Source organism: Aotus nancymaae, unplaced genomic scaffold, assembly GCF_030222135.1.
Source record: "Aotus nancymaae isolate 86718 unplaced genomic scaffold, 86718_ANA_hifiasm-v0.15.2.pri h1tg000033l, whole genome shotgun sequence".
NCBI lineage: Eukaryota > Metazoa > Chordata > Mammalia > Primates > Aotidae > Aotus > Aotus nancymaae.
Window position 1 is genome coordinate 25,732,756 of NW_026988447.1, and position 16,103 is coordinate 25,748,858.

Sequence of the window (16,103 nt, forward strand, 5' to 3'; positions counted from 1 at the left end):
AAAGCAGTTTGTAAAAACATTAGAATGCTTTCCAAAAGAAACTGAAAATATAGAACAAAAAATTAAATATCAAATTTATATAAATTAAATAATAGATTTATTCAAAGAGAAATAATATGTCCTGGGTAAAGCTTCTGTAAAAATACTATTTCTGATACTGTATCTGAAAAATGGCTAGTCACTTTGTCAATACATTTAAGGCATTAATAATAGGTACCACTGAGGACATACATTGTGAAGAAAGAGAATAGGTCAAATACTAAAACATACATATCATGACAACTCAAGGTGACATGAATATTTAATGAAAATTTAGAATAAACAACATATGACTTTCATTCTGTGGACATAAAAGGAAAAATACAGCAATTCATTTTACTCATTACATTTTATAAAATCAGACAAATGAATGAAGCACTATTTTTTAATAAAAACAGTAATTTAATTTCAAACAAATATATTACCACCCTATTCCTTTATCCTGTATATATGTATCTAATTGGCAAAACATACTAGATTACTGAAACCAGTAATAACCTAATCCATGATACTTCAATTGCTTCAATCAATAAACACCTTACATTTGAAACTCATTTTTCTTATGCCATAAGCCTGATTATCAGTTCCATAAAAATGCTACGCCCTACCCCTTGGCCCATTAAGTGTAACTAGTCTTCTGCACCAGGCTAAGTGGCTAAGGTACTTTTGAACATCACACACAATTCATCAAGTGCACACATACTCCTGCTTCTCTCACACACGGCCACCAGTGGACAAGCAGCTCCCCTAGTTCTCTTGTTCCTCATAGTGAGCATAACCACTAGCATAGGTCCTTCCTAAATTCAAATTAGTAAACAAATCTGATGACTCAGTGTCTGAATCCTTTCTGCCTTCATCTTCTTCCTCTTCATCATCATCTGCTTCATACTCATCCTCCTCCTCATCGTGGTAGCTGGTATCACCATATTTATCAGATGAAAGGTTCTTCCAATAAGCATCATACCCAGAAGCTCCATCTCCCTCTTCACCTCCAGTCTGCCTGCCAAATTTCAGGGAGCGTGCTATAGAAGACAGATATGTACATGGCATTTTGTTAGTTCCAGTTCTCTGCATTCTCATTGTCCTTTATAAAATTTCATGAATTTCATTGGCTGCTTTAATTCCAAATGAAAAAAATAGGTCATGTTTTCCTAATTTTTTCACCTGAGTCTATATACACACCATAAAAATAAAAGTCACAGTGTCATTTCATTAAATCTAGAAAACAAATTAGACCAATAGATCACTCCAAAGGTAAAAAGGCATGTTTAAAACTAAAATACCTTTTGTTTGGTCACTGACCGTTTATTTTCAAATCACATAAATAACAGAATACAGTTGATTTCATATGTCAGTACATTTTTCATAAGACAGCTATTTTACAATACAGATGCACTGATAAACAAAGCCTGTCATTTCTTCTGCCTTAGTAGTGACACAAAGTTTAGTGCAGAAGATCAGCAAAATCATCAGTCTCACTTCACTGTGCAACTATATCTATGATTAAACAAAGCAATCAGAGTCACTTAGAATTATGGTTCCATTCTGACATGTTTGGTTAAGAGTCAAATTTCTCTTTAACAAAATTGGGAGCTGCATTATCATAAGCATGCTTATAGTACTCTTATTCCTTCACAAAAAAAAAGTTACATAAAAACCACAAGATAATTTCCTATAGTAGTGATATATTATGTAAATAAACACAGGTGCTCAAATACCACACACCTAAGATAGCATCAGAATGAATCTGACTTCTAAGTACTTAAGATTACCACCACTTTAATTTTAAGGAATTATAGCTACTCAGATATTTAACAAGGAAGCCTCAACAAAAATTTTAAAACTCACTCTTAAATTTCAGTATTTGCTGTCATTGACTAAGGCAAATACCAAATATCAAAATGATTACTGGCATATTTAAGTAAAATTGAAAAACTTTACCCACATATTTTCCTAAGCTGCAAAATTCCACTTGCTTAAGAGAACACATTCATCTTTTCAAATAAGAGGCAAAAAGAAAAACAGACCAAAAAAAAAAAAGATAAACTTTGTCAAAATATGAAAGCAAAAATCACTTCCTTAGCATCTTAAGGGCCTTACTTGACATGCTAAGGTCCTTAGTCTCCTGAGTTTCATGCCCACATTTAGGGCAAGGAGGCTGTTTTCCTTTTTCTTGCTTAAACACTTTGCTCCTTGTATGATCATCACAGAAACAAGCCTATATAGGAGAAGCAAAATAAAGTCAATAAATAAAAATGTAAAAATACACAAAAACACAGTATTCAGTGTTTTAAAGATACAGTTTTGTTAAGGCAGTGAGATTAAAAATTTTGTCAGGACCAGTCACACTTTTCATTTAATGTTCTTAACAGAAATGGTTTTTGTCAGGACTCTTCTGAACAATGATCTAACAAAAGGCAGACTAACTATACTGAGTATGACATGTAAGTACATTTAGTCATTAATAAATATTTGAGTATTCATAAGGTCCCAGATCTATGAAATAATGGTGAATAGCCTACTTACCCTCACACAGTATATGGTCTAACTGGGGATGGAGATAGGGAAAAAGCAATTACAAGACACTAAGCACTGAAGGGGAAGTGCAGAGGGAAGGGCACCAAAACAGACACGGGATCTTAGCTCTTAGAGACACCAAGTCTTATTCACGATATGAAGAATGGGAGGGCAACAGGGTAAGCAAAGATGGAAAAGTGTTCCAGGCAGAGAAAACAGCATAGACAATGCCTGAAAGTCATTTGGTGAAACAGAGTTGGAAGACAAAAAAGAGATAGAGTTAGGAATATAAGAACTAGAGAAACGCTTCTGAGAGGAAGTGACTTGGCTGCATCTGTTGAGTAATCTTTGATGAACAATGCTAGAGACTAGGCCTAAGGACACAGAACAATATGGAAATCTTTACCCAAACTCTTCTATGTACATTTTGAATTAAAATAGACTCTCATCACCTTGGTCAGAATGTTCTCCATTAAAAACACAAAGCCAGGATTCCAGAGAAATGTGCACTAGTCACAACTCTACTACAAGGTGACTAGATGACCACTGGAAAGTCATGTGAGCTTCCTCAACTTCAATTCCACAATCTCAACAATAAAAGTGTTAAAGTATATAATTTTAAGGTCTCTTATAAATTAATTATAGCTATAAATAATCCTAGGACTGGTGGAGGGGTACAGAGATTAAAAACAAAATCTAAAAGAAAAAAATGCATAGGTATACCTTACAACGGAGACATGAGTGCTGACCAAGCCGATTGCATGAAACACCTGTGGGAAATAGACTCATCTTAAAATCCCGTTATTTGGTTCCTAGATTTTTGTTTTGTCTTTTATCAAATCACTAAAAGCTTACAATGAAAGCTTGCCTTATTATTCACAGCTGCCTGTCTTTTGGGTTCAAATGCTATAAAACACACAAAGCTCCCATGCCACAAATAAAATAATTCAATTTCTTATTAGACATTCTGCAAAAGGCTAAGAAAGGCCTAACAATGCTATATACTTTGAGATGCTTTTTTAATCTTTGAGAATTTTATATATAAATACTGCAAGAATTATATACACATGCATACATATATATTGTGCAAATATGTGTGTGTAGTATGTATGTTGTATGTATATCTCATAACTTATCAACTTTAAATTTATAAATAAGTAAAATAATTAGCATTTCATACCAGAACAAAAACCAAATCAAAGGAAGAAAATACCTACGGAACTTCCGTCTTTTTCCTGTAATAGTAACTACAATTTAATAAGGGCTATTTAAATGCCAAGTTATACATACTATTTTATATGGAGTCTTATTTCAATGAACCTTCCAAGAAAGAAACTGTCTGTAAAGATGATACTATTATGCCACTCAGTAATGCCAGCTCTCAACTAGAAAATACATGAGAATTTTGTGTACAGGTTAAATACAGGTGGCCTGGCACCCACCATAGACTTAAAGATAGAATCTCCAGGGATGAGGCCTGGGCATCTATCTATTTTTAAAACCTTCCAGAGGTATTTTTGATACACAGCCCTATCTAAGAATCACTGGACCCAACTAGCACAAACAAACAGGGCGGTATCACTTACTGGAGGGCATTTGGAAATGGGAAGGAAGAAGGGTGATGTTTAAACGTTTTTTATAATACTTTGAAGGCAAAAATGATATGTGGTATTCTGAACCAGAAAAGATTAAGTCCTGCAATGCCTAATCAAATCAAGCTAATAAAATGAAGAACTGGCCCAACCAATATGCCACTGGCATTTCTGCTGAAAAATTCAGAACTATATTCTGACTGTTTTGAGTGTTTTCTAGACAGAAGACAAAGATTGAGTTAAATTACCATTCATGAGAAGCTGTTAAAAAAAAAACAACTTGATTCCTTTTTAATTAATACTTATACTATTCCAAATCTTGGATATAAAGAACATCTAATATTTAAAAACTTACATTTAAATGTTTCTGCTTCTAAAACCTGGCAGCTGGCTTGATGCTCAAATTGATCATCTTCACAGAGAAAGTTATGGCAAAAAGAGCAACTGAATATTCTGCCTCCTGTTGGATTAAAATAAAAATTTAACACAGAAATGTAAATACGATAAACTTTAATTTAAAAAACTCCTGTCTCTAGAACTGCTTAAAAGAAATGGCAAGTTACTTTGGAGGTACACCAAAATTATTCAGACATTTTTGTTCTGACAAAACCTATAATGAAAACTGTTGAAGTCCTTGAAACTGAACCATAAAAAAAAGGAGCTCTTACTATCTACTAGCCACTCACATAATACAATGCTCAAAGAGCCTACCTGCTCCACCACAACTCCCCTCCACATTTGGGTAAACAATACTAGCATTGACAATACAATAACTGATAGCATAGATCCCTTTTCTAACTACACGGATAATCGAAACAGTACCTGTAGTTAGGATTGACAGTATCTTGAAAAAAATCTCAAAAACAGCATTCAAAATATTTCAAAGTCAACCTTCACTTATAACAAAGCTCATTAGTTTGTCTAATGACTCACCATGGTCCCACACGCCTCGTTCACATTCAATACACTCAGCATCAGTAAGAGGGCAGGCACAGGCATGTGTACTGAGACATTTCCTACCATGGCAAACCCAAGCTTCACAGAAGTCACATATTGCACCCTGTAATCAAGGAACAAGAAAATATAATCACTGTCACCCGACCACCTGTTTAACCATGGCAACCATCAAAATTGCATACATTTAGCAATTTATCAACCCTCAATAGTAGAGAGTTTCATTTAAACATTTTACTACTCAGAAGCCAAAATTAAAAGGGTTCCCTGAAAAACAACTTCTTAACAGCTATCCACAATATACAAAACTCAGTTATAGAGCAAAAGAAAAAAAGGTAAACTATACACTTATCCTAATATCATTTAATCAAGTCAAAGAGTTGGAAGTGTTTTCTTCAAAATGAATTCTAATTAAAATGAAGTTTGGAGGAGCCAACAGTTTAAACTTTCTTGTCTATAATAATTTCTGTAACTAAATTGAATTTTTAAATACTACCATTAGTATATACTACTATATACTTATAAAATAATTGCATAGCTTTTCTAGAATTACTGAGAAAAGTACTGAGAAATAACTACAGATTGATTGAAACTTCTGCCAGCTTCTTTTTTTTTCTGTTATGGCAACTTATGCTGTAATAATAATTACATTCTTTGTGGAAAAAATTTAAAGTAAAATCTATGGAACTAAAATACAAGTTAAGACTCTTCAATTCCACACCCAAAAAAAACAGACAAATAGAATAAATGTTTCAATAAAACATTGACACCTACCAAATACTAAAAGCTAGAAATAATCTTAAGAGAGTAGAACCAGACAATCTTTCCTTTATAAAGGAAAAGCATGAGGCCCAAGACTAAATCCAAGTCCCAGAGTTGGATTACAGATGAGGTGAGATTTAAAGCCAGGTTTTCAGAATTCTATTATTCAAGGCTCTGCAACAAATGTAGTAAACAACAAATAGGAAGAATGTTTTTTGACCTGCAAAAATGGGTTATCAGTATAGCTAGCAAATCAACAACTATATCTCTTGGATCAGCCAGGGTTCTTGCAGAAAAAGAGATGGTACTCTCAAACTAGGTAATCTAGAAGAGGTTTTTTTTTTTTGGAGGTGCTTGGAGTTTTGCTCTTGTTGCCCAGGCTGGAGTGCAACTCCATCTCTTGGGTTCAAGTGTTTCTCCTGCCTCAGCCTCCCGAGCAGCTGGGATTACAAGGCATGCGCCACCACGCCTGGCTAATTTTGTTTTTTTGTTTTGTTTTGTTTAGCAGAGACGAGATTTCTCCATGTTGGTCAGGCTGGTCTCAAACTCCCAACCTCAGATGATCCGCCCCACCTCAGCCTCCCAAAGTGCTGGGATTATAGGTATGTGCCACCATGCCCGGCGCTCTAGAAGAGTTTTAATAGAGATAATTTACAGAGCTCAGGGAAGAGCTTAGGACAAACGGGAGAGGACTACCTGGCCATATAGAGAAGAACTGTGGTCCTTACAGAAAGGACAAAACCAAACCAGGATAACCTGGCAGGAAGTGAGATGAAGGAATAAACACCCAGCATCTTATTATCCTGCTGTTATCAGGGGGAAGCTGGGGAGACAAATAGAAGATATCCAGAAAATCACTTTTCTGACATTTATAGCTAATGATATATGATTCTACTTAAATGCTTTATGTAAGAAGAAATTATTCACATTCAAAAAACAGCGAATTTTAAAAAACGAATTTGACTGAACTTAGATAAACAAGCTACCAAGGAAGACCGAAAGGGTTTTTGAATAAAGATAACACTGACAATCTTATATTTAAAATAAAAGAGGAATTCACAGGATGGTAATTCTCGGTCCTTGCTTCTATAACATATGCACATATGAAATATATCATAGGTCTGCCTCTTAATAGAAGTTTACATGTTCTTGGAAATTTACCATAAATAAAACATTCTATTTAACATAAATATAGTATCACTTTCCTCATGGACTGAAATTTGAACAAAATTTTATTTAAACATAAAATCTCACAATAGAGTAAAACCAGTTAACTCATTTTTTTTTGAGACAGAGTCTCACTCTGTCGTCAGGTGCCAGGCTGGAGTACAGTGGCGCGATCTCCGCTCACTGCAAACTCTGCCTCCCGGGTTCAAGCAATTCTCCTGCCTCAGCCTCCCAAGTAGCTGGGAATACAGGCGCACGCCACCATGTCCAGCTAATTTTTGTATTTTTAGTAGAGACAGGGTTTCACCATGTTGGCCAGGATGGTCTCGATCTCTTGACCTTGTGATTCACCCACCTCGGCCTCCCAAAGTGCTGAGATTACAGGAGTGAGCCACCGCGCCCGGCACAGGTTAACTTATATTTAAAAGGAAAACATGTTTTAGGAAAGAGAGCAAAGTACATCATGTAATCCCTTTTATTATTCAAAAAGCTGAATTTACTTAAAAAAATCCTATACATAATGAAGAGGTATGTTAAATGTATACACTTTTTTGAAATGTAAAGTTTTAAAGAACACTATTATCCCAGGTTCCTTTGGAACTAAGTTGCTTATTTAACCAAAGGCTTAATTAAACATTGGTTAAGCAGGGCTTTCAGTACACTAAATACTGTTTTGTGAAGTCTGGTTAAGAGATACTAGAAAGGTATCACCGAGAAATGAATTTCTGTTTAGACAGGCGTGAAAACTTTCCACACCTTGTATGTTTCCCAATAAGAAAGCAGCAGCTAGAAACAAGTGGGTACTAAGGAAAAATCATACAAAAAGCATGCCACTGATAATCCAGATAACTACAGATTGATTGAAACAAGGGACAAAGCACTGAATTTAGAAAAAAAAAAAAATAACCATTGATCAGAAAGACGTTATCTTATCCTTGAAAATGTACTAGTCTAAGAGATAATGACAAGAAGCTTACCACCATTGCAAGGCCAGTACTATATACACCAGCATGCTTTATGACACAGTCTGAAGACTTCATCATGCATTTTGTTTTCCCTAATAAAGAAAAACATTTGCAGTTAGTCTTGCAAAGGAATACATACCAGTATTCACTAATTCCTCTTTTTATCTAGTCCAAGTTCCTGAGGAAATAATTTTTTAAAAAATGAAATTGAATCAGTATTTACTGTTTACATAACTAAAAATAGAAAATAGATATAATTGAGACTTCATTAGTTGAATCAGACTTTTCAGATTACAAATTACTAATGAGTCTATAAAATGAACTATACAGTAATGTATATGCTAATTTAGGTTTGTACTAAATCAGAGATTGCAGGTTATGCTTTATAATCTAATGATCATTTTAACAGTTTAAAAACTTATGAATCTTCAGATTATTCAAAACATTTTTTAAAGGAATGCTTTTTATAATGAATTTTACATTTTATAATTCACAATAAAAACTGTGGTTTGCAGTTATCATTTCTTTCTTTCCACAGAACACCTCAAACCAAACCAAACCAAATAATGATTATGTAACTTATCAAGTTAATGTAATTTTATCCAAACATAAAGATTTACAAACATAGCCCCAGTTAAATATTTTTCCAACAAAATTTTGAAATAGTGCCCAAATAAGCACAATAAACAAGAATACAATGATACAGCTACAAATCACAACAGCCACTAAACCTCTGATCTAGCAGCAAATTAAATTACCAACCCAAACACTAACAGGAAATGTGCTTATCAGATACTATGTGAGAATTAACAATGTCATTAATCATCCGAGACTCCATAAAATGGAACACAAAAGAAACAATTTTCCGTTATCTTGATTTCCTAAGGAACAAAGTTAAACAATAGGAAATGAAATGAGAGGCAGTGGCTACCCAGCTGTTCCATGTCTAACACTGAGAGTAAGAATCAGTACATGAGAAATGCATCCATCTACCAGCACTACAAAATTTAAACCCAAAGACACTGAAAATATGGGTAATTCCTAGCAAAAACTTACCGCTTAATCTTCCACAAAATCTATTTTCTCACTCTACATTCATTACCTTTTGCAAAATAAGGCTATAAAAACTGCCATATGAGTATTCCATATAAGCGAGTTTTCTCTTTTTCATTAATTGTAGAACTGAAAAGATATCTTCTTTGAATGCTAGAACTATACTAGAAATATTCAGGTATGTAGCCCTAAACACTACTAACTTTCTGGAATATTATATATAAACATATTTAAATGAGCAGATCCCAAATTGTTCCACCTGAAACTATTATTATCTCATAAATAAAAGCAGTATTTATTCATCAAAAGTTGGAGGAAGGTGTAAATCTAGAATAATAAAGTTCATCGGGTTTCTTTACTGCAAGTCTTCAGAACTTCTAACATACAAATATATAATAGAAATGTCCCCGATGAGAATGAGAGGAAGATGCATGCAGTATTTCTCAAATGTATATGCATATATATTTTTCAAGAAATATCCATTAATATTTCAAGTAGTCCATGGAAGACTATTTGGGAAACACTCATCTTGCTGACATTTAGTTCTATTTTAAATAATCATTTCAGGGTACAAGTCTCCACCTATACTTAAAAATTGGGTACATGACTTAGGAACTCTATTTCAATCACTTGGGAATACACATGAGGAAACTCATGAATCATACTGTAAGCATCAAACACAAAAACTACTGATCACAAAATAAGTACCAGGTAAATGTGGAATAAAATTATTCCCAATGGTCTAACACACTGCAGGTAATATCAGCAGGAATCAAAATGTAGATAAGTAAACAAACAGACACTGACAAGACTAAGATAGTAAAATTAAAAGTTCAGGATCATCAAATGTTATGTCTGAAATCTGATCTTGTATTGTTGAAAAAAATTTATTGGTAACCTGTAACTAAATTGTACCTTAATTATTTTCCAGCATTACATCAAAGAGACAAAAACCAAGACTTGATAGTTTTTTGGTAGGCAAAATAACGTTTTGCTATTTTGTTAATGGTAAGGTATAACATTATAAACAATTGTAAGCACTGTAACCAACCGCAACAAACCCACACAAGTTCAAACTGATGAACTATCAGTTGAAAAAAAGATAAAAAGTATACATCCTTAGTTATTATATACTTACCACACTGTGCACAAATTGGTAACTTCTGTACAGAATTACAAAAGTAGCAAAATGCTCTATTCTTCTGCCGCCTTGTCATGTAAAGTAAAATTTTAAAATATGGTCAACGTCAGATAAAAGGTCAGAGGTGACAATTTTATTAAAGGTAGATAGAAAAAGAAATAAAATTTACCTCTGACACTTGTCACATTCCTGTAACATATAAAAAAATCACATTAATTTTTGTGTTGACTGAAAACTGCAAATTTACTTGCATTACAAAGAATAACCTGTTTTTCATGTTAAAATTTAAGTGACACTACACCAAAGCCTCCAACTCCACCCACGTATACAAGCATCTACCCATGCTTAAGTAACAAAGTTATGCAAGAGAGATACTCCAGGTATATAACTACAGAGGAAGAAGTGGCATTACTACTTAAGAGGCTAAATACATTGTTAGTTCATTTTTCAATTGTTTGTAAGGAATAAAATACCACAAAGCAATTGTTTGCAAGGAATAAAATACCACAGAATGAACACAAAAAACATGAGAGAACACAAAATAATAAAGTTCAGGAAAATCCAGATTTCTAAACATGGTTTTAAAAGCTCTCTACAAGCTGGTCCCAACCACTTTCCAAACCTTGCTGGCCTGTTCTTTTTACGTGCAAGTCACTAATGGTCAGCTATTCCCCAAATATGTCTTATACTCTTTCTTCTCCATGTGTTTACTTATTCTAATACTTTTCCCTAAAAAGTTTCTCCTACCTGTTGAAAGTTCTGGTGAAAATCTCACCTCTTCTGCGAACTGCACCCCTTCCACACAGTCAACTTTAACCTCTTAGTCCTAATAAATACATTGTACCTTTATTAAAGCACTTCCAAAATCTAGCTGTCATTACATATTTAGGCATACCATTCATTTATTGTCTGCCAGCACCTCTCTTCTCTGGAAAGGACTCGTAACACAGAAGAGAGCCACACTGTCACATCTGTGCTATGTAATCTGGCCTCTCCCAAACAACCCCAATAAATGTTAGTCCTGGGACAGGCACTGGGTCAAGCCTAGCCTTTCAGACTTCTTTCCTTCTCTGAGGAACAATACGTGATGTGAGACATGCAAGCTACCTGTAACTATGAAACCAAACAAATGGAGTAAGACAATATGAAAAAATTGAACTAATAAGGAAGAAAAAACAAAAGCAAAAGATAGAACTACAAGTTGTTCCAGGTTCCAATTGTCCCTGAGTCTCAGGTATATCCTTCCTCTTCCCAGCAATATGAGTTATTCCATTATCCATTCAACAAGCTATTTTTCCCTAAGGTAATTTAAGTTAGATTTCTGTCATTTATAAACAAACAAATCCTAAGTAATATACAACATAACTGAGTGATACACTTCTGAAAATAGGGACCATGTAATTCATCTATGTATCACCACCTACAGTGCCTAAAATAACCTGACACAGAGTAGATGCACAATAAACATTTGCTAAATTAAGCTACATTAAACAATTCATACATGTTTGACGAAACAAGAGGAGAAAAATAGGAACAGTGGGAAAAGAAAAACAAAGAGGGGAGTGAAAATAGGGAGAACTGGGATAACTCAGAGAAACAGTCAATGAAAAGGAAGAGGTAACGATGACATAATTGTTAGTTTTTTCGCATATTTTACCATTCAAAGCAGCCCAGAAATTATCATGACTAATCCACTTAGCACAGGCAGATAAGGTAATAGAACAGGAAGCAAACAGATGTTAAGTAGGAAGTTGAAAGAAGAGAAATGAAAGAACTGCTAAGAAAATATGATGAAAACTCAACTAAGACAAATTAAGGCATCAAAGAAACTGGAAAATGTAACAGTTTCTATTATCTATTCTTGTCCAATATCTACCTTTATCACCAACAGTATGTGAAGTAATATGCAAGGTTTTATAAATAATACAAAATTCAACAAGAATCACTGCTACTCAGTGAAATCAATGGACGTGCCAGAGATTTCAAATTTAAAATAAATGCAAAAACACTGTATTCACTAAAATTTTATTCAGGAGTACTTCAGATAATATAGTATATGGTTTTTTCCACTATCAACTGATATCAAAAGGAGCTGTTACCATCGAAGCATTACATGGATGTTTAGCTAAATCTATAGTGCTTCTCGATGCTCTTAGTTGCTTTTCACGTTCTCGGCGGTTCTCAGCCTTCTTCCTCGCACCAGTCTTTTTTTTAGGCATTTTCTCCTATTTTGACACAAGAGAACAGAAAAGATATAATTGACTGACTGCATTTACTATTTTAATAAATTAAGAAATAGTATAACAAAGTATTCTTATTATTGTTAAATGTTAAACTCTATCATTTTGATAGTTAATCACATTCTAAGCCTTATGAAACGTTAAGCACTTATTCCAAATGAAGCGGACGACACTTAAGGCATTTATTTGCACTAACAATTCTAAAAATGTAAACGTCAAAAAAATTTACCCTAAAAGACAAACTAGTTTTCTTTTCCCACTAAGAAAAAAGTTTCTCCAATGATAAAGTATACTGCACCTCATTAAAACAAATGAATCATGTATCATTAACAAACAAAATCATTAAAAAGATCATCATTTACCCAGTTTATATCACTTGAGCTGACGCTGACCATCATTCAGATAACCTGACGCTGCCAACACCTGAAGTATAACAAGTCTAATTTTTCCTATGTAATATGTAAACAAAACATCTAACAGTCAACAAATGACACTATTAATTACAAAGACAAAACATTCTTAAGATATTCAAGGTATTATTGCTTTGACTCTGACAAATGTTCTTCCCTCTACATGCAGTGAGCATATAATTTTAACGCGCTTCGAAGTTTTCTGAACTGAATGCTCAATCAAAAGACCAGATGGTAAGCAGTAAGGTAGCAACTCAGAAATAGCCAGGAGATTTAATAGGTGGTTACTTCGGTAACGTAACGCCCAAACCACTAAGGCGGCGTTCCAATATGCAAAATGACAAAATCTAGAGGGCGTGCTGCCCTGGCCAAAGAACCTCAGAAAATAATCAGGAGGCGATCATGCGGATGAACTTTCTGCGTCCTCCAGGGATGTCCTTTGAATCCTCTGATAAAGTTAAATCTCTGTTTGTTTGTTTTTCCTCCAGTTTGTTCTACACGCTCAAAAGAGTGATTCTTCTTAGCCTTATATGGGGTTCAAGCCCTTTTCCGGTAACACTTCAACTTCTTGCGGGCACTGCGCGACACATCAAGTGAAGAAACAGGCACGGGGCACTGCGGCTCTAGGAGTCCAGCCTGGAGCTGAAGGACCCAGTGGGACGAAGGGACGTCCAGGGGAGCCGCGGCGGCGGAGGCGCCACGCGGCTCGGGGACCCGCAACCGTCACCCTCCCGCGGGACACCCTACCTCGAGCGTGCTCCGGGCCGACCTCGCTCACTTGGGCGGGGAGGCCGAACTCACTCAGGGGGCCGAGGGACAGGCAATGGCGTGAGGCCCGCTCGCGACAGCAGTAAATCCAACTCGTGGACCACGACTCCGGGAAAGAAGCTACTAAGACCGAGGGAAGCCGACAACCAGTTTTGGACACCAGGAGACTGACCGGACGTCTTTTTACGACAGTAGCGTCCTTACGGCGGACGTCACAGGAAAGGGCCCGCCCACTTTTATTCGCTCCGCCCCTGTCCCGCCCACTCCCGCGGGGGCCGCTGCCCCCCATTCCTGGGAAGAAGATCTGCAAGAAAAGGAAGGGAATGCCAAGGAAAATAGGGAAGGCCCCCTCAGTTTTACTTTTTTAGAAAAAGGAGAAATCTAAAAGGAAGAGGAAAATGAACTCCCAGACTTGGTACTGGATCAATTGACTCAAACTGCAAATTCATGCTTTATTCTGTTGGAAACCTTTCCTCCCCTAAATCTTCCGGCTTCACATCTCACCTTTTTTTGGTTGCTGCGCAAGCTGTGCCTTCCGTTGCCTGATGAACTTTCGTACTAGCCTCCCCTGTCTCTTATTTTTGCTATGCCCTCTGGATTCCATTCCTTTGTGAACAGATCATCCCACATTCTTTGCCTCTAGTGTGTGCTCTGCGTGTTTTTAACTGAAACCTGATGATCCTCCTCCTGCATCAGAATCTCCTTCTGATCCAGCACTTTGACCTTTGCGTAGCCGACCGAGCTGGGTTTCCTAGTTAATCTCTTGGAACTCTGTCACACTTAGGATTCAGTACTGGGCCTTTTCCTCAGCTTTTTCTGTTCTCCCACTGCAGGAAATAAAAGCTTCTTTATTTGCTACCAAAGAGGGCTTCTGGAATTTACTGTTAGACCCACTCTCAGCTTTTTGCTGTTTTCAAAGAACCAATTTTACTTAGCAATAACAGTCAATGCCACTGTCCTTAAGGTTACTGTTTCCCTCATAGTTCTCAAATGCCTGATACATTTTACCCACTAGTATCTAACCTTATATTAACCACCTTACTTACATTAGAATACCACCCAAGTTCATTACTGATGAAAGTTTTAACTACTGCGCTGTTACCTTGTGCCAAGGTCTGTATGTCCTACACCTACCACTGAGAGGGGATCCTCACTGGTAGTCACGTGGCCTGTGATTCAAATTATAAATTATAAATCCCATCTGGGACCACTCCTGACACCAACCGTCTTAGGTTGGCTTCCCCAGGAAGCATATTCTAACTCAGAGAAGAGTATCTTGAGTATGTTAGGGAATGCTTTGGGGAACATTTGCAGAAGAATAGAAGCACTATTGAATAGAGCGAAGGGTTGACCTGTGGTGAAGTCTCAGTGAAGGCCTCGCCTTTGAATCTGGGATATCCCTTCGCCTTTGAATCTGGGATATCCCTTCAGCGTTGTCTTGAGTTAGGTGTAGTGGGCTCGGCCGTTATATACCTATGATATCTAGTCATTGGATGGCGCTGCCAAAGGAGAAGTGGGCTACCTTGGGTTAGAGGACTCCTGAAGAGGGCCAAGAGCTGAATTGTGTTGGCTTGCTGCACTCTCAGCAGCTCAGGAAATAAGTCTTTCATTGAGAAAGAGGGATCTGGGTAGTGACTGCCAGTATTCACTACCAAGAATGATGGCAAAATAAATATTCTTTCAAAGACAAAGGAACTTTACTATTCACAGATACTTAGTGAAAAAATTTCAAAGGGTGGTCTTCACAAAATGAAAATGGAATTTAAAAGGTAGAAGGGGATACAAAAAGTAATAGTAATCCAATTATTTAATAAATAGGATATATCTAAAACATTGTCTATTTAAAATAACAATTATAATAAGCAATTTGGGTTACAAAAATTACAAGCAACTGAAATATTCTATAAATTCAATGCAATTCAAATCAAATCTTAATATAGATTTTTTAATGGAATTTGATTAATTGCTCTCTAAAATTCATAGGAACAATTAAAGATCCATGAAAAGCCCAGACCATTTTATTTATACAAGCAGAAGGATACTATTATTTATTTTAAAGATTTAGTAATTAAAACAATATTGCACAGTGTCAGGTGTCAGCAAATAGACAAATATAACTGAATAGAAAGCCTAGATACAGACTTACATACATTTGGATAAGTGGTACTAGTTGCATTAGCATCAGTAAGAAGACAGGCATTAGTCAATAAATGAGGCAAAGACTTTTGGTGATCCATATGGAGAAAGATAAAATTAGATCTCTGTTAACAGCACATATAAAATAAGTTCCAGATGGAAAGACATAAATATACAAAAAAAAGCCATTATAAGAAAATATAGGAGAATGCCTTTGTGATAAAATTATTTCATAAGACACACACACAAAAAAAACCAAAAAATTTAATGAACAATGAATTTAATAAAACTTTAGGATGATCCCAGCACTTTGGGAGGCCAAGGCGGCTGAATCACAAGGTCAAGAGATTAAGACCATC

The 16,103-nt window shown here is 35.7% G+C and overlaps 1 protein-coding gene across 2 annotated transcripts; it reads right to left on the reverse strand.

Moving 5' to 3' along the window:
* Positions 1 to 283: 283 nt before the first annotated feature.
* On the reverse strand, positions 284 to 14,211 carry ZNF330 (zinc finger protein 330). Of its 2 annotated transcripts, none has more exons than XM_012443236.3 (10): positions 14,113 to 14,211; positions 12,290 to 12,415; positions 10,360 to 10,379; positions 10,188 to 10,258; positions 8,009 to 8,088; positions 5,082 to 5,208; positions 4,504 to 4,608; positions 3,280 to 3,326; positions 2,140 to 2,257; positions 284 to 1,061 (listed from the first exon to the last, which is right to left on the reverse strand). In XM_012443236.3, exons 2-10 carry the CDS (start codon positions 12,407 to 12,409, stop codon positions 787 to 789), a joined length of 963 nt encoding a protein of 320 aa, XP_012298659.2. In that variant the 5' UTR covers positions 12,410 to 12,415; positions 14,113 to 14,211; the 3' UTR covers positions 284 to 786. The 2 variants fall into 2 exon arrangements, with proteins under 2 accessions (XP_012298659.2, XP_012298658.2); XM_012443235.3 differs by lacking the exon at positions 14,113 to 14,211 and adding an exon at positions 13,588 to 13,800.
* Positions 14,212 to 16,103: the final 1,892 nt, after the last annotated feature.